Source organism: Centrocercus urophasianus, unplaced genomic scaffold (assembly GCF_019232065.1).
Source record: "Centrocercus urophasianus isolate 14NV4802_14NV808 unplaced genomic scaffold, USGS_Curo_1.0 seq_43, whole genome shotgun sequence".
Taxonomy (NCBI): domain Eukaryota; kingdom Metazoa; phylum Chordata; class Aves; order Galliformes; family Phasianidae; genus Centrocercus; species Centrocercus urophasianus.
In genome coordinates this window covers 775,672-798,127 of record NW_024885011.1, presented here as the reverse complement: position 1 = coordinate 798,127, position 22,456 = coordinate 775,672, and the positions used below count along the sequence as shown (strand labels likewise).

The following is a 22,456-nucleotide window of genomic DNA, read 5'->3' as shown; positions in this document are numbered from 1 at the left end:
CCCCAGGCTGTACTTTTAAGTCTTTTTTTTTTGTATTTATTTTGCTTTTTATTATTTGTAAATAAAACTCCTCGAAGTCTCCTCCTGCCCATGCAGTGCAGCTCCTTCCCCCACCCCGGCTGGGGACGCGTGGCCCCGCTGCCCCAAGAGCCCCATGGTTACAGGCTGAGCTCCACCCCCATCCCGGGGTCAGCACCTGGAAGGGCTGCGTGGGGCTGATAAGGACCACATTGTCTGCTTTCCTGTTTTGTCAGCACAGTGACCTCAGCCACGGGCCGGAGGGGCTGTGGGCAGGCGCAGACTTACGGCCAGCACGCCGTCCCTGTGCTGGGAATAGCGGGCGTGAGGCTCTGGGGGAGGGTTTGAGGTTTGAGGAGGGCAGCAGCAGCTTTAGGGGGGAGGTGGGGGCCACCTCCAGGCTGGTACCCTTGTGCCGTGCCATTGCTGTGCTCAGCTCTGTACCCACAGGATCACAGGGGGTGGAAGGGAGCCCTGCAGCTCAGCTCCTCCGTCCCCCTGCTGAGGCAGGTTCACCTCCATCACTATGAACAGCTTCGGCCCTTTAAAACTATTTTTAAAACAATTTTTAAGTGATCATTTGCAGCGTGGAAACGTCACGGTCTGGGATCTTTAGCACAGCTTGCACAACTGATCTGGAAATCAAACCTTTCTTTTTCGTCTTTCGAAGCGCCGTTTCAGCCCCGCTCCCAGCCGTCGGGTTCCCGTTCATTTCTGCACGTCCACCCCGTGCCCACATCCCTCCCTGCGCCCACACCCAGCTGATATCCACACCTCCACTCTCACCTTTCCCCCTGCCCAGCTCAGGGGGGCGCTGGGATGCTGCACCCCTCCTGCTCAGCACCCAAACTTAGCACCCATGCAGCTGCACCTCGCCCTGAGCTCTCGGGGATCACAGCAGGCCCTCAGCGTCGCTTTGGCTCCTCGGCTGAACGCTTTCCATCCGCATTTTCTCTCTTTCACTGTTTTCCTTTTCTTCCTCGCGTCTCCGAGCGCTGGCTGGGCCCCAACACGGAGTGCGGCGCCACCTGGTGGCTGCAGCCCGCCCTGCATCCAACGCCTGCAGCGCCGTACGTAAACACAACAGAGCTCCATGTAAACATCGGCCCGATGCACACAGCGATATTTACACATATATGCGGATACATCGATGTGCGGGGACGGGAGGGGCGCACGCTCACACACACACACCCTGCTGTGCGCCTGCTGCCAGCTGGCCCGAGCCGCAGCCTTGTCTGAAAAGGCACAAAAGTCAGCTCCAAAAATAGAGCAGGAACAGCTTTACTCACCAGAATACAACTCCAAATATTTTGGGAATGGTTACTGGCGCTCAGAAAGTCCCACCTGGGGCCGAAGTTGAGAAAAATAAGCTTTGTTATTTCTCCTAAAAGCACCAGATAATGTTTTAACCCTTTCATACAAAATCCTCTGTCCCCACAAAAAGAAACGCAGCCGTCACAAAACGTTCAGTGCACAATTAAAGGCCAATTAAAAGAATAACTACACAAACATCATTTTGGAGGCACAGGGAAGAAAAAAAACCCAAACCTTTTCAGTGACGATTTGCACTTTTGTGGCCGTATCTCAGATTTACGACAGCATTTCTTCCCTGAGCCGTGCAGCCATCGCCCCACAGACCAGCCAGGAAATGGTGCCAGAGGTCTTTTATTAGAGCTACAAAAATTAGCTGTAAACCGTTTCCAAGCTTGGCTTCCACAGGCAGAAAGAAATCAGTACAGACATTGGCAATGGGGGACCCAATCCTGCCTGCCAACAGCACGAGGCGGCCCCGGGTTTTGCTATGATTCTGAGGCTGGCAGAAGATCCAGGCGCTCCCAGAGGCACGGCACAGAATCTCAGCATGGCACAGACACCCCCAGTTTGGTTGTCACACGCTGTGGCGCAGCCCCGCAGCACAGAGGCACCCGCCGCCATCCAGCAGGGAGGAGGAATGGGAGCAGGGAGCTGCCAGCAGGGCGCGGGGCCCTGTGCTCCTTCCTGCAGCACGGGGGGCACAGCGAGGGGCAGGACGGCCACCACCCGCCTTGGCCTCGGGCCTCACAACATGCGTGTCATGACCATGGTGAGGAAGTCCTCGTAGCCCAGCCGCACGCTGCCCGCCATCCCCGTGTCCTTCTCACGGAAGGCCTCCGTCAGGCTCTGCAGCTGCATGCAGATGTGAATGAAGCGGTCGAGCTGGATGGTGGGGTTGGAGGACCTCTGGGCGTAACGGGACAGCAGCAGCTGGCTGAACTGGGGGCTCAGGTTGTAGCCCATCTGGGAGAACGCTGGGAGTGAGAAACGCACAGATTAAACCCCTCCGAGAAGGGAAACAGCGCCCTCCCAAAGCGTGTTCCTGAAGGGCTTCTGAGTGCAGGCAGGGTCCTCAAGAGAGAGGAACCAAATCCAGGCAGGAATTCCAGACATTCTTCCCCTCCATCTGAGCACACACCCAAGAGCTCCTCCCAGAACGCAGGGCTTAGTCATGTGCCATCAGGAAGGGCAACAAAGAAGGGATTTCCCTAAGGAAGTTCACACTGTGGCCGGTTCAGCCTGATGCAGGGGACACCTGGAAGCTCAGAGAGAACCAACAGCAGGAATGGGGCTGGGCAGGGAAGGGAGGTCAGTGGACTGGCTATTAGGAAGAGAATCTCCTCTGAAAGAGTGATCAAGCATTGGCAAAGGCTGCCAGGAAGCGGTGGAGTCACCCTCCATAGGTGTGTTGACAAAACGTGGACATGTGGCACTCAGGGATGTGGTTTAGTGGTGTGGTGATGGGCTGGCAGCTGAACCAGATGACCTCAGAGACCTTTTCCAACCTTAACGATTCTATGCTGGGGTACAAATTAGCACCAAGCAGGCAGTGCTCCCTGGGGAACTCAGTGTGGTGCCTCAGCCCCTCACCCACCTTGCTGGAGCTCACTGAAGCTGATGGAGCCCGACTGGTCCCTGTCGTACTGCTGGAAGAGGTTCTTCCACTGCTGGATGAAGCGCAGCAGGGCTGAGAAGCCGTACACATCCATGCGTCCCGACCTGCTCCTATCAAACATGTCTGGCAGGAAGGCAGAGAAGCACACACGGGGCAGTGAGGAGAAAGCACCGACGTTCCGGGGGAGCCCAGGACCGCGCTTTGGCTCCAGCGCTCCCCCCGGTGCGCCCACATGGAACGGCCCGGGGGGGGGGGGGAGGGGAGCGGCCCCCACTCACTGATCATCAGCAGGCAGGTCTCGTCGTTGAACGCCGACCAGTTGGAGTTGAGCAGCGCCTGTTTCAGCTCCTTCACCGAGATGTAACCGCTGCGGTCAGCGTCCACCGCCTGGAACCAGGCGAAGGCCTCGGGATCCACGCCCTGCGGAGCGCCGCCTGCGGAAAAACGGCACCGGCGGCTCCGGCTCCGGCCCAGCGCGCGGCCTCCTCCCCCTCAGCACCGCTCCCCGCTCACCTCCAGGAGCGGCTCCTCCGTAGGGTCCCGCCGGGGGCGCTCCGTAGGGCTGCCCGGGGGCTGCGCCGCCGCCATAGGGGCCTCCGGAGTAGGGCCCGGCCTGACCCGCGCCGGGGTAGCCCTGCGGATGGGAGCAGAGCTCGGTCGGGGGGGGCAGCGCCGGGCCAACCGGCCTCGATCCTCCCCAGCCGGGCCTCGGAGCCCCGCGCAGCGCCGCACCGCACCTGCCCCGGAAACCCCGCCATGACTCCGCTTCCGGCACCGCTTCCGCCCCCGCTCGCTCCTCTTCCGTTCGTCTCGGGCGTCTCCCACTCCTATTGGTCGAGCCCCGCGGATGAGCCCGGAGGTCCCGCCCCCCTAGGTGATGTGGATCACGTGACGGAGAGGCTTAAAGCGGCGATGTTGGGTGGGGGAGAGTGGGGCTCACAGGGTTGGGAGCCCGCGGGAGCACGGACGGAAACCTCCGGGGAGCTTCCAGGGCCCCCAGTAGTGCAGGATTCCCCCCGCATCAGGCCCAGAACCACCATCAACATTATATCCCTGTCACCATTGCCGTCATCACCCCCACCACAGCCATCACCATCACCACCATCATTGCCATCAGCCACATCATCATCATCACTGGAGTTGGACTTAACGGGTTGTTATGGGACCAATTGGTTCTTATGGTGGTTCTTATGGGACCAATGGCGGATATTCTGTGATCTCTATCGTCAATATCACATCGTCATCATCGCCATCATCACCATCGTCATCATCACTACCATCACCATCATCAAAGGCAGGAGCAGGGCGCTGGCCTCAGCTCCATGCACAGGGCTGGGGACAGGGACAGGGATGGGGACAGGATGATCAGACGAGACACCACACAAGAGGAGTGCAGGTGTGGGGCAGCAGCACGGCTGTATTTCGGCTGGGCAGGATCCACCTGCCCTACAACAACCACCCACCCGCGGAGCCGGACAGCACCCAAAGCCCCGGGACCGGCGCAGCCCCCTGGAAAACGGGGGCAAGAATAAGAGCAGCAGTGGGGAGCAGTGGGGCCGGCTCAGCCGAAGGGACCCTTGGCATTCTTGGGCTGGAAGAGTGGCTGCTCCATGGGCAGAGCGCCCATGCACTCAGCAGGGCTGCAGTGCCCCGTTTTGCCCGGTGGCCCCGTGGCACCTGGGGGACCGGGGATGCCGGGGATGCCCTGCTGCCCCACGGGGCCTGGAGGGCCCATCTTCCCATAGCCTGGTGGCCCTTGGGGACCTGGAAGGCAAAGAGAGCGATGGAGGAAGGTGGCACCGAGCTGACGGCATCATCAGGAACATGGAGAGGGAAGGGGAAGTCACCTGGGGGTCCTGGTGGGCCACTGTCCCCCATCAGCCCCATGCCCTTCTCCCCTTTCTCTCCTTTGGCACCCGGCTCCCCTGGAGGAGAGATGTGAACGGTCAGACCCCCATCACAGCAGACACCCCAGCGCTTGGAGACACGGGGGGCAGCACCTACCCCGCATGCCTGGCACACCCTGCCGCCCCTCTCTGCCAATCTGCCCTGGCATCCCTGGGGATCCTGGGGGTCCCGGCCGGCCAGGCAGCCCATCCTTGCCCGGGGGACCTGGTCTGCCTGGGGCTGCCACCATCTCCACCGGGAAGTGCATCCGTGAGGTGTAGTATGCCATGCGCTCTGTGGGGACAGGCGGCTCAGCGGGGGCTGGGGGGACTGGAGGAGCACCAGCCCTTGCCCCTATCACCCCCGTTACCATCAAACATCTTGCTTATCTCCTGCTGGATGAACCTTTTGATCTCATCGTAATTCACCACATCACCCTGGAGGAGATATGGAAAAGACACGGCTGCTGAGCCCCGGCTCTGAGCCTCGGAGTCGGAGCTCCTGCCCCCGGCTGCCCCCTGCTTACCATCATCCCAGGGGGTCCTGGCAGCCCGGGGCTGCCCGCAGGTCCTGGTGAGCCGGGGGGACCCCTCTCTCCTGCAGGACCCCGCAGCCCTATGGGGCCCATGGAGCCACTCTTTCCTGGCCCCCCAGGTGATCCAGCACGGCCCTTCTCCCCAGGGTACCCTCGCATTCCAGGGGACCCGGCTTCACCCTGTGGGGACACAGAGAAGCAGAGCTCTCACCGTGGCACCCCCGATGTGGTGTAGGGCTGGGGACGCCATGGGGAAGCTGTGGCAGACCTCACCTTCTGGCCAGCGGGTCCTGCAGTGCCAGGCTTTCCTGGGGGGCCCTGGGGAGACAGAGAGGTGTGGGGCGGTGGGGCTGTCCCAGGGGCACCCCAGCACTCACTGCCCCTCCTGTACCTCTTTACCAACGGGTCCATCCGGCCCCTGCTCCCCCTGTGGGATGAAAGTGAGGTGATGTGAGGTGTGCTTGGCGCAGTGCTCGCAGTCCCCTGTGCCCGCCCGCTGCTCTCACCGGTGGCCCTGGGTGTCCTGGTGGCCCTGGCTGTCCTGGCATTCCTGGCAGACCTCGGTCCCCCGCTGAGCCACGCTCACCCTTCATCCCCTGTGGTGTGGATGCAGTGTGAGATGGGGATGGCCACCACTTTTTGTCCCCATCTCTGTCTCCATCCTGCTGCCGCTTGGGGGACCACAGGGCAGCCCCACAGGTACTCACCACTCCAGCGAGACCAGCGGGACCCGGCTGCCCCGGGCTGCCAGGGGGGCCCTGAGGACAAAGAGAGGGGTTTCAGCAGGAGACAGAGCGCCTCGGTTTGGGGACACAGCCCTATAGCACTCCCTACACCGTCCCGGTGCACATCAAGGGAACAGAGCCACTTACAATGAGTCCCGGGGGTCCCTGCCGGCCTTGGGGTCCCATGGGGCCGGGGTCACCCTGCAGGAGGCAGTAGGATGAAGGGAGGGCGCAGGTCCCATCACTCAGCACAGGGCTCCTTTGCCCCCTCCCCACTTTCTCACCTCCGCCCCGGGACGACCCGTGCTCCCGGGAGGACCAGGTTTGCCGCAGTCACCCTGCAAGGACAAAGGGATGGGATGGGCAACACAGTGCATGGAGACCCTCCCATGGGGCTGTCAGCACCGCAGGATGACCACTGCTCTGGGGACAACGAGGGACCCCCAGCCACTGACCTTTGGTCCAGGCAGCCCCGGGTGCCCCGGTTTTCCTTTGAAGCCCTGGAGGGAGAGGACAGGTAGGTTGGGGTCAGGACTTGCACCTGCCACAGTAGTGACATTGGTGCAGCATGTGGGACAGTGCGAGCACCAGGAAAGCCATCGCTCACCGGAGGACCCATCATTCCTGGTGGCCCAGGGGGGCCGGGGTCACCCTATGGAGAAAGAAAGAGACAGACATGGGCTGGGGACATCCAGGGGCTATGGGGTGGTGCTGCCCTCAGAGCCTGGCACACCCCAACGCCTCACCCGCAGCCCCGGCTTGCCATCCTTGCCATCCAGTCCTTCCAAGCCAGCAGGGCCCTGCAGGGACAAGGAAGGGATTTGGGGGTGACGAGCCCAGAACGGCTCCTCAGGGACCAGCACAGGAACAGGAGCAACTGTGATAGGCAGGGGGAGCCCTTACCTGAATGCCTGGAGGTCCAGGGGGTCCAGGGGGCCCTGGCATCCCTGTGGGCCCCCTCACGCCCTCGCTGCCCTGTGAGAACAACACCAGGGTCAGGGTGTCCCCTGGTGCCACCACCCGCTCCTGTCCCCATGGCACTCACCTTCTCTGCCGCAGGTCCCGGTGGCCCAGCAGGGCCAACCTTCCCTGGGAAGCCGGGGGGACCCTGAAGAGGAGAGCAATATTCCCCAGGGATGAATGAGATCCCCCATCCCCTCTCGTGCATCCCTTCATCCCCAAATTCACTGCAGTGGGTTTGCTACAGGGATGCTCTCTTTGCATTGTCCCACTGCATGTGCCCAGGGAGAAGATATCGACTCCTGCCCTACAGGATGTACTCACAGGTGGCCCTGGGAAGCCAGGCTGGCCCTGGAAACCCTGTGGAGAGACAGAGCTGAGCTGGGTCCTGCCCAATGGCCATGGATCCTCTTCCCAAAGGGAACGAGGCTGGCAGGAAGGGGCTGTAGGGATGGGTTCGGCCACCTGGGGATCTCACCTGATCGCCCTTCTCACCAGCACCGCCTGGGAGCCCGCGCTCACCCCTCGGTCCCTGCAGACAGCAAGCGTGAGCCCCTTGGGGTCCCTGGGACCACCGCCCCCTCCCCACAGCCCCGCACCTACCGCTGGCCCCATGGCACCGGGGAGACCATCCAAGCCTGGGGGGCCCTGGGGAAGGGAGAGCAGGGCTCAAATAGAAGCAGCGACAATGCCGCAGTGAGGGGGCATCCGGATGAGCCCCCAACCCCTCTGCCCCACACAGCTGGGCACAGCGCTGCACTCACCAGTTCCCCTTTCTCCCCCGGTGGGCCCATGTAGCCTCGTTCACCTTTGATGCCCTGAAGAAGGAAGGAGATGGAGCGGGAACACAGGGCATGGATGGGACACGGGGCACTGAGGGGACATGGAGAGGGGATGGGACACAGGATGTGGGTGGGTCATGAATGTGACACGGGGATGGATGGAGGGAAAGGATGTGGCACAGTAGGTGGGGGGGCACAGTGAGTAGAGGGAATCAATAGGGCACTGGGGACACTGGGACAAGGGACAGACGGGGCAGGGGTGAGCCCTGCAGGGATGTGGCACTCAGTGCCCACTCAGGTCCCCTGACCGCCCACCAGTCCCTGGCAGCATGGGGGCCCAAGCAAGCATGAGAGGGGGGCATGGGGACACAGGAGGTGGCAGGGGGCTGGTGCATGCTGCAGGGCTCCCCACATTACTCACAGGAAGGCCAGGAGGGCCTGTGGCACCAGGATAGCCAGGCTGTCCTGGGGGTCCCTGTGTAGGGGGAGGGTGGTGCTGAGCCAGCTGCACCCCAGGAAGGTGCGCAGGGACAGCGGTGTCCCCCAGCCCCTCCTGCCTTCCCCCCCATGGCACTCACCGGCTCCCCTTTGGCTCCAGCCAGCCCAGCAGGGCCTCGCTCCCCCTGGAGACCCTTTGGAGGGGGAGAAAAGAGGAGCTGCAGGGGGGCTGCACCCCCAAGAGCTGCGCTCTGCCCCCCAGCTCTGCTGTGCACATCCTGCGCACACACTGGGTGTAGGGGCACCACCACCTGTGCCACCCCCCAGTGCCAGGGCAGACCCTGGGGGTCTGCAGGGAGCCCAGCCAGGAAGGCACTGTGCAGGGGTGCCCACAGGCAGGACACCTTTTGGAGCACAGCTCCAGCCTGGTTAGGGCACTCAGTGCCGCCCATCCTCCTGCAGCACATGAGGCATGGTGACACAGGTGACACAGGTGACAAGAGACACAGGTGACAGCCAGCAGCCCCTGGGCTCGATGGCACAGGCTGCAGGGGGGGTTAGTGGTGGTTACGTGGTGCTGACACAGTGGAGTCTGGACGGGACAGGCTGACACCACAGAGCGACAACCCACACAGACCCACACAGACCGTGACGTTACGGTGACGTTAGCAGGTGAGGGGATGGGAGCAGGATGAGGGGAGGGCAGGATCTTCCCAGAGCCACTGGAGTGGGACTGCCACCAACCCCACAGACACTTCCTGAGAGTGGGGATGACAGGAGGATGAGGATGAAGATGATGAAGATGCAGATGGACATGGCGGTGGATGCTGGCTGACCCTGGAGGAGCTGGGGACCAGGGGAAGGTGAGGACGAGCGCACTGGCTGCATGGCAGCATCCCCCCGGCCCTGAGAGAGGCGGGCTGAGGACCACCGGCTGCACCCAGCGCACACACGTGGCTGCACCATGATGTGCCTGGCTGCTGGCTGTCCCACCCTCCTGGCACGTGGTGTGGGACCCAGCACGGATGGCAGAAGGGAGCTGCACCCTGAGCTCAGGGCGATGAGCCTTAGACCAGTGAGAGCCCCTGAATGGAGATGGAAGGCATGAATGGATGGAGATGTGGGGAATGGAGAAGGGCAGAGCCGTGCTGTGGCTGCTCCCGGGAAGCTGGGATGGGGACACAGCCAAACCAAGAAGCAGCGACAGACGGCACAGAACGGAGCCCTGCTGGGTCCTTACGGGCAGTCCAGGTGCGCCAGGCGTGCCAGGAAAGCCTGGGGGGCCCTGAGGGGAGAAATGGGGAGGTCACAGCCTGGAAGCGCCCACCGGGGCCTGGGCTGAGCCCTCAGTGTGCCACACAGCAGGCGGTGTGGGGCAGCTCAGCCCCAGCCCAGCTCTATAGGGTCCTGCTCCATCTCCGTGCCGCTGCTCCACGCTGCCTGTCACCGTGGCCTCATGGCAGGGCACCAGGTCCTTCCTTGGCGACTCAAAGTGCAGTGACATGATGCCCACGCAGCCCCCCGCCTCTGAGCATGGCTACTTACGATGGGCCCGGGTGGCCCTGGGGGTCCCCGCTGTCCTGGTAAGCCCTGGGGAGGGAAAGGTGCCATCAGATGGGACCACGGCATGGGGACACGGCCCCACTCCAGCTCCAGGGGCACCCACCTGCTCGCCTCTCTCACCCGGGACACCTGGGGCACCGGGGAGCCCGGGTTCACCGCAGTCTGTGTCTGGGCTGTCACCCTGCAGGAACGGCACCGACGTCAGCACCTGCATCAGGAGCCCAACGGCACCCAGCCCCAGCAAGCACCCTGCCAAGCAGCCCAGCAGAGCAGGGCCATGTCCTGAGTCACTCACCCGAGCCTCCTCAGCTCTTGGGAACTGGGCAAAGCACTGCAAGAAAACCCAGAGTCACCGGGGGCTGAGCTGGGAGCAGTGCTCAGCACCCTCTGCTCCCAAGCTGTACAGGATCAGCCCATGTCCCCACGGGGCACCCTGTGCCAGCTGCATGTGGAAGCGTGCCCAGAGCCTGCCCAGCCCTGCAAGCACCTGCTGCTTTGCACAAGTGCTGCTTTGCACAAGTGCTGCTTTGCACAAGTGCTGCTTTGCACGCCTGCTGCACAAGCTGATGCCTGGGTGCTCGGGAGCATGTCTGCATTTCACCCAAGGTGTTCCAGTCCCAGGTGGGAGCCGTGCCAATACTCACACGAGCACAGCCCTCGTTGCCGGGCGCTCCTGGCATGCCTTGGTCTCCTTTTTCCCCCTTGAAGCTTCTGGGTGCTTCAAAGGCCGCCTGCAGCTGTACGCAGTCCCCACAGATGTTCTGGGAGGAGGCGGGGGGTCAGCAGCTCCCCGAGGGGCTCAAGAGGGTGGTGTGACCCCAGGTCCCACCCCAAGCTCTCACCTTCAGCACCTCGATGTTCCTCTCAGCCATGATGGCCAATGGTCCCTGCAAGATACGAGGGAGGGATGCAGGAGGGATGCATAGGGATGCAGAAGAGAAGTGGGAGGGATGCATAACAGATGCCTGCGGGGCACTGTGCCCAGAACAGCCACCACCTACCAGGTCTCCTGCTGGTCCGGGCAGCCCTGGCAATCCGTTGTGTCCTGGGACCCCCTAAAGCCAAGGAGAGAGCTCTGACTGTTGAAACCCTTTGCCCAGTGAGGGCTAGGATGTGTCCAACTGGACGCTCCACCATTTCCATTTTCTGCCACTTACCTGGCGGCCCGGGGCACCAGGAGGACCAGGGGGACCAGGCGCTCCAGGAGGACCCTACAACACCCCAAAACAGACAAGGAAATGAGCAGTGAAGCAGTGTGAGCTGGAAGCTGTGCCACACGCAGGGACTGCACCCACCTGGGGACCCGGCTGGGGCTGCCAGGATGTCCCAGTCCAGAGTCCTGGGGCTCCCTGGGGCCGAGAGAAAGGAGGGATGCTTGGTGGGATGGCACAGAGTTGTGGGAATGGGGATGGGAGCCATGGCACTCACCGGCATCCCAGTGTGGTTGGGGTCCTGGCGTGGGCTGGGGGGGCACGCACATTCCCCGGGGTCTCCCTGCAGAAAAATGGAGCAAGAGCAGAGTGGTGGAAGGTGGCAGAGGTGCAGCCCCATCCTCACCCCAGCACCCGCTCACCTTCTCGCCCCGGGCACCCTTCTCTCCCTGCAGAAAAGCACAGATGGATGTCAGCAGGTGGCCCCCAGCCCCACTGTGCCCCCACCGCATCCCACACCTACCGGCATCCCACTGGAGCCAGGCACCCCGGGGAGCCCCCGCTGCCCTTCGGGGCCCTGAGAGGAAGAGGAGCATGAGGAAGCTCAGAGCCCAGCACCAAGAGGACAGTGATGGCGATGTCCCCCTCAGGGCTGCACTTACTGGTGGCCCAGTGACGCTGATCCCTGGTGGCCCAGGGGGGCCCACGGCACCTTTGAGCCCTGGAGATCCCTGCAGAGAAAGGACAGCAGGAGCTGAGGGCAAAGGGGGGCAGAGAGAGCTGGGGGTGCACAGTGGCAGAGCCCTGCCAGAGCACAGGAACGTGAGGCAGCAAAGGGGGACAAAGCTCAGTGCCATGTTCCTATACCTTGGCTCCTTTCTCTGCTGCCATTCCTGGAGGTCCCTGGGGCCCTGGGGGTCCCTGGGGACAGGAGATACCGTTAACTCTCCCCACCCATCCCACTCAGCCAGCAGCAGTGACAGCACTGTCCTCAAGGCCACTCCAGAGCCAGGACCGTGCTGTCACCATCGACACAGGGATGTTGCATGGGGGAGGTGTAGGAATTGTGGGACTGGAGACTCTTCATCTCAGTGCTGAGGAGCCCAGAATAACACTTACGGGGGTCCCAGGCTCTCCAGCGCTCCCGGGCTCTCCCTGGAAAAACAGAGAGGGAGAAAGGTGGCAGAGTTGCCTGGCAAAGCAGAGCACAACACGGCATGGCACAACACGGCATGGCTCAGCACAGCATGGCACAGCACGGCAGGCGCTCACCTGTGGTCCCGGCTTGCCAATGCCTGGTGGTCCTGGCTCACCCTGCAGACACAAGGGGCAGTGAGAGGCATTGAGAGCCCCCCCATCGCCCACCCCCATGGCCCCACTCACCTGCAGCCCTTTCAGCCCAGCGGGACCTCGGATCCCTGGCAGCCCCGGCTTCCCCTACAACACAGCGTGGTCACCCCGGGGCTCGGTGCTGGCGGGTTGCTGTGGGTCGGGGCACTCACGGCTCTGCCCGGCTGCCCGATGCCCGGAGCTCCTTGGTCCCCTTTGGCACCGGGTTTTCCCGGGATGCCGATCACGTCTGAGAAGCGCCCCTGCAGCGTGGGGCAGGATTCGCAGGCGTCTCCCTGAGGAGGAGGGAGCAGAGAGGGGAGGTTGGGATGGGGTGACAGGACGAGGGTCTCCTTCTGAGCCACTCCAACGCAGGGTCCTCACCTTCTCTCCTTTGGGGCCGGCCGGACCCCTGATGCCCGGCTCACCCGACAGCCCTGGCAGTCCATCTGTGCCCGGTGTGCCTGGGTCCCCAGGGCTGCCCACGTCCCCCTGGCAAAGAGAAGGCGATGGCTGGCACAGCGCAGGGAGCACTGCCCAGCTCCATGGACAGCGGGGTCCACAGCCCCCTCTGCGTCCCCACCCCATACCATCTCACCTTCTGCCCTTTCTGGCCAGCATCACCAGGCTTGCCCTGTGGGAATGGAGGAACTGATGAGGCCAGAGCATCCCTGGGCCCCTAAACAGGAATCCCTCAGACACTGGGGGAACTCACCGCTCTTCCGGGAGCACCATCCCTGCCCTGCGGTCCCGGTGCCCCAGGCACAGCCATCACTGTTGCTGCCCCTTCCAGTGCCTGTGGAGCCGAGGGACACTGCCCACACGGCTCACCCTGCGGGGCACAGCGTGCTCAGAGCCGGGCATGGGGACTGACCCCCAGCTTCATCCCAGGGCCCACCTGCACGGGGACACTTCAATGATGGGGCAGGGAGGTTGGGGACACAGCGCAGCACTCACCTTCTCCCCTTTGAGCCCCTGCACGCCTGTATCACCCTTGCTCCCAGGGAGCCCCTGCGATGGAAGAGATGAGCCTGCAGAGTTCACAGACCCCCACAAACCCCCCACCCGCACCCTACCCACCGGTCTGCCTGCAGGTCCCTCCTGGCCACCAGCTCCCTGCAAGACAGCAGGGTCGGGGTCTGGGTCAGGCAGCCTCCCTGAGCCCATGGAGTGGGCAGAAAGGGGGCTGTGGAGTCACCCACCTTCTCGCCTTTGATGCCAGCCAGCCCAGGGAGGATTGCTTTGTCCTGCTGATCAGCACGTGTGGTCACACACACAGCCACAGCAGCATGGGGATGGGGTCCCAGTGGGGCTGGGGGTCTCAGCCCCATGCACTCACCAGTGATCCCAGTTCACTCTCAGGCCCCTCGGGGGGCTCCCGCAGCAGCGCGGCGAGGACACGGGTGTCACAGGACAGGCAGGAGTCCCCCTGTGAGAGGCATGGGGGGCTGTAAGACTGTCTGTGGGGCAAGTCAAAGGGACAGCGGGACAGGGGAGAGCAGGACGAACACTCACCTTCTCTCCTTTGATCCCACTGATGCCAGGGTCTCCCTGGGAAGGAAAGAGAGGAGCTGACGCTCAGCGCTGTCCCACTCCAGCACGCTCAGCCCTGCATCACCTACCCTGTCCCCTTTGGGTCCTGCAGGGCCGGGTCTGTCCTGGAGATGGAGAGGCAGTATTTAGAGCTGCAGAGACAAAATCCCCCTCCTGCCCTCCCACAAGATCACAGCCCGACTCACCGACACTCCATCCTTGCCAGGAGTCCCGGGCTCCCCCCTGGGTCCAGGCTTTCCAGGAAGCCCCGCAGTGCTGAGCATCCCTGTGGGCAGAGCGGGGCACGGCTGGCACGGCTCACCCTGCAAACAGGGACAGTGAGACACAGCCCAGGGGAGGGGGCTCCCCAAGGGGCTCCGAGCAGCCTGGAGCCTCCAGCACCCTGCACCCACCTTGTCTCCTTTGGGCCCCAGGACACCACGTGGTCCCTGCAGGAGGAAGGCAGCAGATGGCAACAGGGCATTGGGTTCCTGGAGGTCTGTCTGCCTGCACACAGCACCTCCAACCCCCAGCTGCTGTGGGGTCCATCCCAGCCCCCAGCAAGGCTGTTGGCCATCCCAAACCCTTCTTATGTCTGGGCTTGGATCCCACTCAGGGCTCGGGCCAAGCAGCCCCAACCCTGCGCCAAGAAACCCGTCTGTGACCCCGGTTTGGCTCCAAGTGCAGCATTCGGTACTCACGGGTGTCCCAGGAGATCCGCCTGGTCCAGGAGCTCCTGAGCTGCCCTGGAGCCAGAAGTCACAGTGTGAGCCTGGCACACTGGGAGCTGCAGCTCCTCAGCTCCATGCCCCCAACCCAGCATCCTCCCCCCTCCCCAGCACTCCCATCCAGCTCCATAAATCAGGGATTGGAACCAGCCCCTCTTCCATGTTCCCCAGCACCAGCTATTACAGGCGACCCCAGCAGCTGCCAAGCCCCCACAGAGGGGTCTCAGTACCTCCTGAGCAGCCCTTTCCCAGGCAAGGCGTTCCCACTCCCCTGAATGAGCCCCCAGCGAAGCCACAGCACCATGACACAACCAGAGAGGGTCCCACGAGCCGCGCACTGACCCTTCAGGCAGGAGGAGGTAGTGGGCACCCCCCATCCCCCTCTACTCACCTTTTCTCCCTTTGGACCTGGGGGGCCACCAGGATCACCCTGAAAAGCAGAGGATGGTATCAGCTGTGTGGCAGCCATGGGGCAGCATCCCCTCACTGCCCCTCCTGCAGCAATGCCCACGGCACAGCATCCATACCGGCTTCCCTGGAAAGCCGATCCCCGGTGCGCCTGGTTTCCCTGGTGGCCCCGGCTCTCCTGCCAGCCCCTCAGGTCCCACGAGGCCCGGGTCCCCCTGGAAGGGAAGGAGGGGTGTCCACAGCATTGCTCCCAGGTGCTCTCAGATGCCCCCAAGACCCCACTTACCTTCTGGCCCTTGGGACCCACCACACAGATCTCTCCAGGCCGCCCCTGATGGGATGGATGCGTGGTGAGTGTCGTGCATGGCACAAGGTGGGCAGGTCTGGGGGTGCTGGTGCCCACAGCCTGCCACACAGCTGGCACTACTCACATCACGACCCGGGCGGCCTGGCTTGCCCTGGAGTCCCCCGTCACCCTTCTCACCCTTCTGGCCCTGTGGGACAGACAGATAGATGTCACCAGCATCACCTCCCTTGGGCAGAGTTTTGTCCCCTCTGTGCCTTTGGGCTCTCCATCCCCACAACTGCAATGTCATCTCCTCACCTCCCCAGCGCTGCTCTTTGTCCCCAGTAGCACTGCCCCACATCCCCCCAGCAAAACCCTCCAACCCCACATCAGCACCCCCAGCTCCCAGCACCCCTGTCACCACGCTGTGCCCAGATGTCCTCAACCCATATCCTCACCTTCTGCCCATCGGCACCGGCCACCCCTGGCAGCCCCTGCGTGGGACAGAGAGGGCAGTGTGAGCAGGACCCTCAGGCACACACCTTGCAGAGGATGTGCTGCAAATACTGACATCCAGCAGGAGCCCCAGCCCCACTCACCTGCTCTCCACGCTGCCCCTGCTCGCCCCGCGGCCCCTCAGCGCACTGGGGACAGAAGGGGACAGAAGGGGATGAGGTGGGGTTGGAGATGGGGCAAAGGGGTCTGTGTGGGGCGGGGGGGGGGGGAGTCTCACCTGCACAGGGCCAGTGGGGTCTGTGCGCACGCAGTCAGCACCCTGCAGAGGGGAGGAGGTGGCTCAGAGTGGGACACAGCTCCGGAGCCCCATGGCACAGGGGGACAGCGGGATCCCTGCTGGGGAAACTCACACGCTCGCCTTTCTCCCCCTTGGTGCCGTGGGTGCCGGGCAGGCCGCGCTCTCCCTTCAAGCCCTGTGAGAGAATGGGTGACAAGAGGTGACATCACTGCCCCTGCATCCACGTGCACCCCTCACCAATGTGCCTGGGGCACAGCCCGGGGTCTCCACAGCCAAAGCCTGCTGGAGCTGTCCTGGAGGGGACAAACCTACCTTGGGTCCTGGGGGACCGAGCGTCACCTACAGAGAGGAGACAGAAGTGTCACCGCGCCTGGCACAGCCACAGGTGACACTGAACAGGGACCCAGAACCCCGTGCAGCCCCAGGACACTCACATTCGTTGGAGCCGTCTGAGGTGGGCAGGGCGGGCACTGCAAGAGATGGAGAGAGCATCTGTACCCACAGAGCTGTGGGGATGTGTGGAGTGGGAAAAGGGAAATGGAGGAAAGAGTTCCAGCCCCAGAGGGGGCAAGCACATGGCCTGGCGCAGGCTGTCCCTGTGGCTTTGTGGCTGACCACAGCTCCTCCGAGCCAAAGCAGCCACTTAGGCACGTGGTCATGGGACTGAGGAATATACGACTGAAGGCACCCAGGGGTCCCCCCCGCCCATAGCCCCCAGCCTCACCTCCTTGTTGGACATCCCCTTGTAGCCCTGTGGGAAGCAACATGGAGCAGAGGTGAGAAGGAGCATCGGGCAGGCTCAGACCGCCCTGCACCCCTCAGCCCACGCCAAGGGGTCCCTGAGCCCCCAGGGATGCCCAGTGGGATCCCATTGAGCCAGACAGGGCGGTGCAGGGACGGGGCACGGGCTGTGCTGGAGATGTTTCCCAGCTCTGTGGCCGCTTGGAAGGAACAAAGAGGCCCTGAGTCGCGGTTGGGATTGCTCCAGCAGCAGCAGAGAGCAAATGGGGCCTTCATTCCTGCTCGGGGGAGCAGACACGCCGCTTCCTGACAGCAGCTCTGGCAGAACCGCCCGAAGGCGGCGGAGGAGGAAGAGCAGCACAGGGCATGTGGGAGCAGGGCAGGGGGGATCAGGGGGCTCCTGGCCACCTTCATCTCACCTTCTCCACATAATCTCCCTTCAGGCTGCTCTTCTCTCTCTCTGGCTCCTGGGGAGAGAGCAGAGCATCCTGGGGTGATGCCTCTGCGTGCACCCCTGGGGTACCCTGAAATTGTACCCTAGGCTGATGCTGCTCCATGCACCCCCCGGGTTACCCCACAGCTGCACCCCAGGGCAACGCCACCCCATACACCCCTGGCTACCAACCCACATCTGTACCCTCCCCACCAAACAGGACCGGCAGCCAGCAGCCCCCCCATCCTCCCACCCTCCCCAGCGCTCGGTGCCGCCGGCTCCTGTGCGCTCCCTTCCTCCCAGCTCTGCAGGCAGTGGAAAAAGTGAGGCAGGGCTTTTCCAAGGCTGAATCCACGTGGCTGCGCGCTGAGGCTGCCAGCACGCCGCCTCACCGAGCCCAGCGGCTCCTCCAGGCAGAAGCAGCGTGTGAACACCCGGCCCTGCGGCTGCGGGGAGATCTCGATGAGGTTGCTGCTCTGCATCAGCTCCGCCTGACGCCGCGTCTTGGGCGCTTCAGGTTGGCACTGATGGGAGACAAGAGGGCACAGGGGGCTGTGAGCCAACGCAACTGGGGACGGGGATGCGCCCTGCACCGCGTTGCTGGTGGGGAGGTGTGCAGCAGTGCTCACGACGCATCCCCAGCCACCCGCAGCCCCGGTTCCCCCTCCAGCAAGGCTCTGCTTGCAGCGCTCACCCCGCTGGCTGAGATCTCGCAGCATCCCTCGTGCCGGGCCAGCTCTGCGTTGCAGTAGATGTGCGCCTGCTGCAGGTCGAACTGCGGCACCGCGGGGCAGTGGGGTGAGGGGTGATGGCCCCGGCGCCAAACCCCGACCCCGCAACCCCACGGGGACTCACCCGCACCGGGGTCCCGCGCACGGCATCCAGCCCCAGGAAGGCATTGCCCTCAGGGGTCAGCGCCCGCCGCGGCGCCAGCGGTTTGGAGGAGATGGAGCCGCAGTCCACATGCAGGGACACAGCGCGGCTCTGCACAGCCAGCAGCACTTTGTGCCACCGCCCGTCAAACAGCGACGAGACGGCCTTCCCCGTAAAGACAGTGCTGACAAATGTGGATCCTGGCGCCCTGGCTTGGAACTCCAGGCTCTTCTCAGGGCCGTGCACGGACAGGGAGAGCTGGCAGAGAGGGGACACCGTGCTCACGGCCAGCACCTGGCCGTCCCCTGGCCCCACATCCCACGGTCCCACAGCCGTACCTGGGGGTAGCCGTGGCGGTCGGTGACCTGGAAGAGGTACCAGTGCTCCCCCGTGCTGTTCTTCTTCAGCAGCAAGGTGAGGATGAAGGTGAACTCAGGGGGCAGCCCGTGGGGGAACACCTGCCTGCAGGAACAGGCATCAGCAGGGCCCAAGTGAGCTCCATCTGCACCAACCCTGGGCCTCCACATCACCACCAACACCACGTCCCAAACAGCCCCGCAAGGCTGTTCCCACTGGGACAGGAGCAGCTCTGGTCCCAGCACCATGCTGGGAAGTGCAGCCCCAGGACAATGCTGGACCAGCAGCTGTGTGGGGCTGGGAGCTGTTTGTGTCTCTGCTGGAACACAAGTGGGCTCTGGCTGGGAGCTGCCAGCGCTTGTGCAACAGGAGCTGAACAGGAGATAAACATCAGAGCTGCTCCCTCCTGCCTGGTGGGACACGGACCTCAGTGCCACTTTTCCCAAAGCACAGCTCCACAGCCCCACATCTCAGCCCCACAGCCCTCACAGCAGCCAAAAGCACGTGCAGAGTTGAGGACAGACCATCCTCGTGCCCACACACAGCCCAGCCTGTGCCAGGGGCTCTGTCCCCACCCCTGCCCCATGGCCCAGCCCCACTTCATACCCCGAGTGCTGGGTATCCCCACACATCCTACTGGTGCAGCACCCAGGAGCGTTTATTGCTGCAGCACTTGGTTTTGTCCCTGGGCAGCCATCCCCACTCTGAGGGCCATGCAGGATGGATGCTCCCACGGAGGCAATGTGCTGAGGCAGCCACAGAGCCCCACTCTCCGCCCGCTCCACCACTGCAGCTATTTGCTTTGGGATGCACTCAGCTCCCAACCTCCACCACAGCAGCAATTTTCCAAACCGCCGCTCTGGAGCAGGACCAGGGTGGCTGTGTGGGAGTGGGCTGTCCCCTCCGTGGGGCGCAGGGCCGTCCTCGCTGGGCATCACAGAGCAATGCCAGGGCAGCAGAGCACCCATGGGTGCCTGGTGACGGTGCCATCCCCGCGCTGAGCTTTCCCAAGAACTGTCTCCAGGCACCCAGCCAAGAGCAACACCAGCCTGCAGCCTCCAAAAGCCATCTAAGGACTCAGCTGCCCGGGCCGGGAGCTGGCTCTCCTTCACCCTAAGGTACCCCCAAACTCTGAGCCTTCTCCCCACTGCCAAACTCAGGAAATGCAAAGCACATCCCATTCCTACACTCCCCAGCACACGGATGCTCTTCCACCCCACGGTGTCCCCACGCCAGCGTGGCGGCCCCGCAGAGCCTCTGGCCCCGATGCCATGAGTTGGCGCAGCCAGAGCAGAGCCTCAGGCACAGGCGGACGGGATGTGATGCAGACATCAGGGCTGGGCTCTGCACGGCCCCAGCAAACCCGCACCCACCGCTCAGAGCTGTGCAGCACTTCGGGCCCATTAGACCCCAGGCAGTGCCTGCCAAGTTCAGGACAGCAAAGACAGAGCATCCGCAGCGCAGCGGTTGCGTAAGGGCTGGCTGCGTCCCCACCGCCCAGAGTGATTTACTTTCGAGGAGGAGAGCAGGCAGCGCACACCGTCGGCACCTCCGCACCCCTATGGGTGCCGCAGTCCTGCTGCGTTCGCCGCCCGCAGCGCTGGAAGGGCCGGGTTCCCACACGGCGCTGCTGGAGGGGTGGGTGGGAGAGGGCTGGGAGTGGGGGGCAGCGCTCACCGTGTGGGCTGCACCAGCGGCACGGCCCCCAGCCGCAGCAGCACCGCGCCCCGTGGGCCGCGCACTTTCTTGACGGAGGAGATCTTCGTCAGGTCGAAGCGCTTAATGAGGTTGAAGCCTGGCGGACGAAGGGGGTGAGGGCATCGCCGCGGCTGCGCAGCCCATCCCTGCGTCACCAGGCCCCTGTCGCCATCTCCTTACCCGTCACGTTCTCATACTTGTTCCCAACCAGATCCTCCTCCCGAAGCTGTGGGCACAGCGTCCCTGCAAAGGCAAAGCAGGGCATCAGCACCGCCTCCCCGCAGTGTCACTGCAGTGTCTCCCAGCGGAGTCACGTGCAGCCCCGCACCACGGCAGCTCCAGCATGGCGCCCACCAGGAGCAGAGCCGCGCCGGGAGCGGGCGCAGCACCAGCTCAGCCCTGGCTGCGCACGGCGAGGTCACTGCATGCAATGCCTTCCCCAGCTGTGCTTTGTCTGGACCGGCCCCGTGCCTGGAATCACCATCAGGAGACGGGCCCGGCGCCGCGGCCACCCAGCGCGGGGAGGTGGTGTCCTGTGTGCCCTGCTGCATCCCCAGAGCTGGCGGCGCGTGGGGTGGGAGTGAGGGCTGCCAGGTGAGCAGCACCGAGGGAATGGGGGCAGGCAGGAAGCACTGCGTCAGACCCAGAGTTGATAGATCACCGCTCCAACATCGTTCATCCACCTCCGCTGGATGCTGCCAGATGTTGGGAGGAGCGAGATGGAGGAGGAAACAAGAGGATATTGAAAGAGGGATTTGTTGTGCCTCAGTGCAGGCAGCAGCGCAGGGCCATCCCCCGCCTCCGTCCCCACAGCCCGCGCCCCACAGCTTCTCCCCATCGCTGCCCACTCCCTCGCACTGCAGGGCTGGCATTGGCCCTGGAGCACATCGTGCTGCCAGAGCGGAGCTCCACGCACAGGCGGTGCTGAGATCATTGCTCGGGGCAGGGGGTAGAGCCTCACCCCCAGCACTGCCTGCTTTGAGGCCACCTCGTTTCCCTAATTAACGGCCCGCAGTAGCATTGCCACCGGGTCCCACACACTGCACCAGGACCTCACAGTGCCGTGCCAACAACGGTGCTCTGCCCTCCGGCTGCCCCGGCTGTGCCAAGGGGCTGCAGCCCCTGCGCCCCCCAGCAGGATGAGCGCCGCTCCACCCCCACAAGGACTGATGCAACCACGGCCTCGCTGCCAGCAGCTCCTCCCCACCATCCGCCTGCAGCTCGCCCCACAGCCAGCCCCACACCGCGCCCCACACACAGCCAGGGACACTGCAGAGGGGACTCCCAGGGCTCCACCAATGCCCACTGCTCCCCAGAGCATGGGCCCAGCCCCGTGCCTCCGTTCTTTCCACGCGCTGTGGCCAGATCCCTTCCCACCTTGCACCCCAGAGCCACAACGCGCCATGACCTCCGAGCAGCTCCACTACAGGACAGAACAGCCAGCTGGCAACCGGCACCTGCAACCAAAGCGTGGCCAAACCCCCCCCCCTCCCTGCAGGGTGTTCCCAGTGCCGTGGGGGTGATATGGGTGAGAGCGGGGTGTCCCCGGCCTGGCTCCCCACAATGGCGCTGGCGCTGCTCTCGCTGGCCCTGGGCCCGGCTGGGACGCTGAGCAAAGCCCCACATCCCGTGCAGTCGGCACAGGGAGCACGCAGCCTGCCCTGCTGCCAGTGCTGCGGGCACGTGGGGACCCGGCACGGCTCGTGGTGACCCCCAGCCACCTCTGCCCCACGCTTCGTGGCTCCAGCATCGCTCTCTCATCTTCTCCTTGAACACCCAGGGACAGGTAAGGAGGGAGCATCCTGGCGGGTGCAGACCCTGTGCCCCTACTCTCCGTGCCCCTTACCTTCTTCTGCTGGCATCTCCGTCCCATCGCAGGTGCTGATGAGCCCCACCACGACAACGGCCCAGAGACCCCTCATGGTGCCCTTGGCAGCAGCTCGGGGTCAACTCAGCTGCCTGCAGGTGGGAGATGGGCAGTCAGGCAGGTGGGCGGTAGGCCCCAGCCATTCCCCACACTGGGAAGCCGACTGCGAGCCACCAGCATGGAGGAGGCCCTGAGTCACTTGGCCACAGCTCACACAGCCTTCGGGGCTGCAGTGAGGCCCCCACCCACTGCTGGATCCCCCCCCCCAGACTTCACATTCAGGGTCGCTACCCGACCCACAAACCCCAACGTTCAGACGCACCCCAAAGTCAGGTTGAGGCTCCCCAGAGCCCCACGTGCTTCCTGCTGAGGACCCCAAAAGAACTCTCCGTTCTCTTTTGCCTCCCGGACCCACGTGGTTCCCTGGAGTGGTCCAAAGCCCTTCGGGTCACTGCGACCTG

At 63.9% G+C, this 22,456-nt stretch overlaps 2 protein-coding genes across 2 annotated transcripts in view; both read right to left on the bottom strand.

Moving 5' to 3' along the window:
- Window positions 1-1,667: 1,667 nt before the first annotated feature.
- On the bottom strand, window positions 1,668-3,741 carry PEF1 (penta-EF-hand domain containing 1). Its single transcript, XM_042834166.1, has 5 exons — window positions 3,685-3,741; window positions 3,461-3,581; window positions 3,226-3,381; window positions 2,927-3,070; window positions 1,668-2,306 (listed from the first exon to the last, which is right to left on the bottom strand). The coding sequence occupies exons 1-5, from the start codon at window positions 3,703-3,705 to the stop codon at window positions 2,077-2,079; spliced, it is 672 nt and encodes a 223-aa protein (XP_042690100.1). The 5' UTR covers window positions 3,706-3,741; the 3' UTR covers window positions 1,668-2,076.
- Window positions 3,742-4,352: 611 nt separating this feature from the next.
- The window catches only part of COL16A1 (collagen type XVI alpha 1 chain), an 18,841-nt gene continuing 737 nt past the window's right edge, over window positions 4,353-22,456 (bottom strand). The window contains exons 2-72 of the mRNA XM_042834167.1: window positions 21,975-22,087; window positions 20,309-20,371; window positions 20,108-20,225; window positions 18,412-18,535; window positions 18,056-18,331; window positions 17,895-17,975; window positions 17,593-17,724; window positions 17,187-17,234; window positions 16,751-16,777; window positions 16,461-16,496; window positions 16,339-16,365; window positions 16,139-16,201; window positions 16,006-16,047; window positions 15,872-15,916; window positions 15,731-15,766; window positions 15,418-15,480; window positions 15,273-15,317; window positions 15,106-15,201; window positions 14,970-15,008; window positions 14,552-14,596; window positions 14,264-14,299; window positions 14,057-14,173; window positions 13,940-13,975; window positions 13,833-13,868; window positions 13,657-13,746; window positions 13,520-13,567; window positions 13,398-13,433; window positions 13,275-13,328; window positions 13,033-13,149; window positions 12,916-12,951; window positions 12,702-12,809; window positions 12,491-12,613; window positions 12,372-12,425; window positions 12,261-12,302; window positions 12,108-12,143; window positions 11,856-11,909; window positions 11,651-11,719; window positions 11,512-11,565; window positions 11,411-11,437; window positions 11,266-11,331; window positions 11,133-11,186; window positions 10,995-11,048; window positions 10,839-10,892; window positions 10,680-10,724; window positions 10,482-10,598; window positions 10,133-10,168; window positions 9,941-10,018; window positions 9,820-9,864; window positions 9,515-9,559; window positions 8,415-8,468; window positions 8,258-8,311; window positions 7,819-7,872; window positions 7,658-7,702; window positions 7,533-7,586; window positions 7,379-7,414; window positions 7,140-7,202; window positions 6,998-7,069; window positions 6,841-6,894; window positions 6,702-6,746; window positions 6,550-6,594; window positions 6,379-6,432; window positions 6,242-6,295; window positions 6,077-6,127; window positions 5,876-5,965; window positions 5,761-5,796; window positions 5,643-5,687; window positions 5,361-5,549; window positions 5,205-5,271; window positions 4,952-5,128; window positions 4,795-4,872; window positions 4,353-4,711 (exon numbers count right to left, since the gene is read on the bottom strand). Coding sequence (XP_042690101.1) covers window positions 4,509-4,711; window positions 4,795-4,872; window positions 4,952-5,128; window positions 5,205-5,271; window positions 5,361-5,549; window positions 5,643-5,687; window positions 5,761-5,796; window positions 5,876-5,965; window positions 6,077-6,127; window positions 6,242-6,295; window positions 6,379-6,432; window positions 6,550-6,594; window positions 6,702-6,746; window positions 6,841-6,894; window positions 6,998-7,069; window positions 7,140-7,202; window positions 7,379-7,414; window positions 7,533-7,586; window positions 7,658-7,702; window positions 7,819-7,872; window positions 8,258-8,311; window positions 8,415-8,468; window positions 9,515-9,559; window positions 9,820-9,864; window positions 9,941-10,018; window positions 10,133-10,168; window positions 10,482-10,598; window positions 10,680-10,724; window positions 10,839-10,892; window positions 10,995-11,048; window positions 11,133-11,186; window positions 11,266-11,331; window positions 11,411-11,437; window positions 11,512-11,565; window positions 11,651-11,719; window positions 11,856-11,909; window positions 12,108-12,143; window positions 12,261-12,302; window positions 12,372-12,425; window positions 12,491-12,613; window positions 12,702-12,809; window positions 12,916-12,951; window positions 13,033-13,149; window positions 13,275-13,328; window positions 13,398-13,433; window positions 13,520-13,567; window positions 13,657-13,746; window positions 13,833-13,868; window positions 13,940-13,975; window positions 14,057-14,173; window positions 14,264-14,299; window positions 14,552-14,596; window positions 14,970-15,008; window positions 15,106-15,201; window positions 15,273-15,317; window positions 15,418-15,480; window positions 15,731-15,766; window positions 15,872-15,916; window positions 16,006-16,047; window positions 16,139-16,201; window positions 16,339-16,365; window positions 16,461-16,496; window positions 16,751-16,777; window positions 17,187-17,234; window positions 17,593-17,724; window positions 17,895-17,975; window positions 18,056-18,331; window positions 18,412-18,535; window positions 20,108-20,225; window positions 20,309-20,371; window positions 21,975-22,050 — 4,869 coding nt within the window. The 5' untranslated portion in view covers window positions 22,051-22,087 and the 3' untranslated portion in view covers window positions 4,353-4,508. The remainder of the gene's footprint in view (window positions 4,712-4,794; window positions 4,873-4,951; window positions 5,129-5,204; window positions 5,272-5,360; window positions 5,550-5,642; window positions 5,688-5,760; window positions 5,797-5,875; window positions 5,966-6,076; window positions 6,128-6,241; window positions 6,296-6,378; window positions 6,433-6,549; window positions 6,595-6,701; window positions 6,747-6,840; window positions 6,895-6,997; window positions 7,070-7,139; window positions 7,203-7,378; window positions 7,415-7,532; window positions 7,587-7,657; window positions 7,703-7,818; window positions 7,873-8,257; window positions 8,312-8,414; window positions 8,469-9,514; window positions 9,560-9,819; window positions 9,865-9,940; window positions 10,019-10,132; window positions 10,169-10,481; window positions 10,599-10,679; window positions 10,725-10,838; window positions 10,893-10,994; window positions 11,049-11,132; window positions 11,187-11,265; window positions 11,332-11,410; window positions 11,438-11,511; window positions 11,566-11,650; window positions 11,720-11,855; window positions 11,910-12,107; window positions 12,144-12,260; window positions 12,303-12,371; window positions 12,426-12,490; window positions 12,614-12,701; window positions 12,810-12,915; window positions 12,952-13,032; window positions 13,150-13,274; window positions 13,329-13,397; window positions 13,434-13,519; window positions 13,568-13,656; window positions 13,747-13,832; window positions 13,869-13,939; window positions 13,976-14,056; window positions 14,174-14,263; window positions 14,300-14,551; window positions 14,597-14,969; window positions 15,009-15,105; window positions 15,202-15,272; window positions 15,318-15,417; window positions 15,481-15,730; window positions 15,767-15,871; window positions 15,917-16,005; window positions 16,048-16,138; window positions 16,202-16,338; window positions 16,366-16,460; window positions 16,497-16,750; window positions 16,778-17,186; window positions 17,235-17,592; window positions 17,725-17,894; window positions 17,976-18,055; window positions 18,332-18,411; window positions 18,536-20,107; window positions 20,226-20,308; window positions 20,372-21,974; window positions 22,088-22,456) is intronic.

Coding starts and splice junctions, on each gene's coding strand:
- PEF1 (XM_042834166.1), bottom strand. CDS start 3,705: ATGGCGGGGTTTCCGGGGCAG. Junction 3,071..3,225: donor GACCTGCCTGCTGATGATCA/GTGAGTGGGGGC, acceptor CCTTCCTGCCAG/ACATGTTTGATAGGAGCAGG. Junction 2,307..2,926: donor CTTCAGTGAGCTCCAGCAAG/GTGGGTGAGGGG, acceptor TCTCACTCCCAG/CGTTCTCCCAGATGGGCTAC.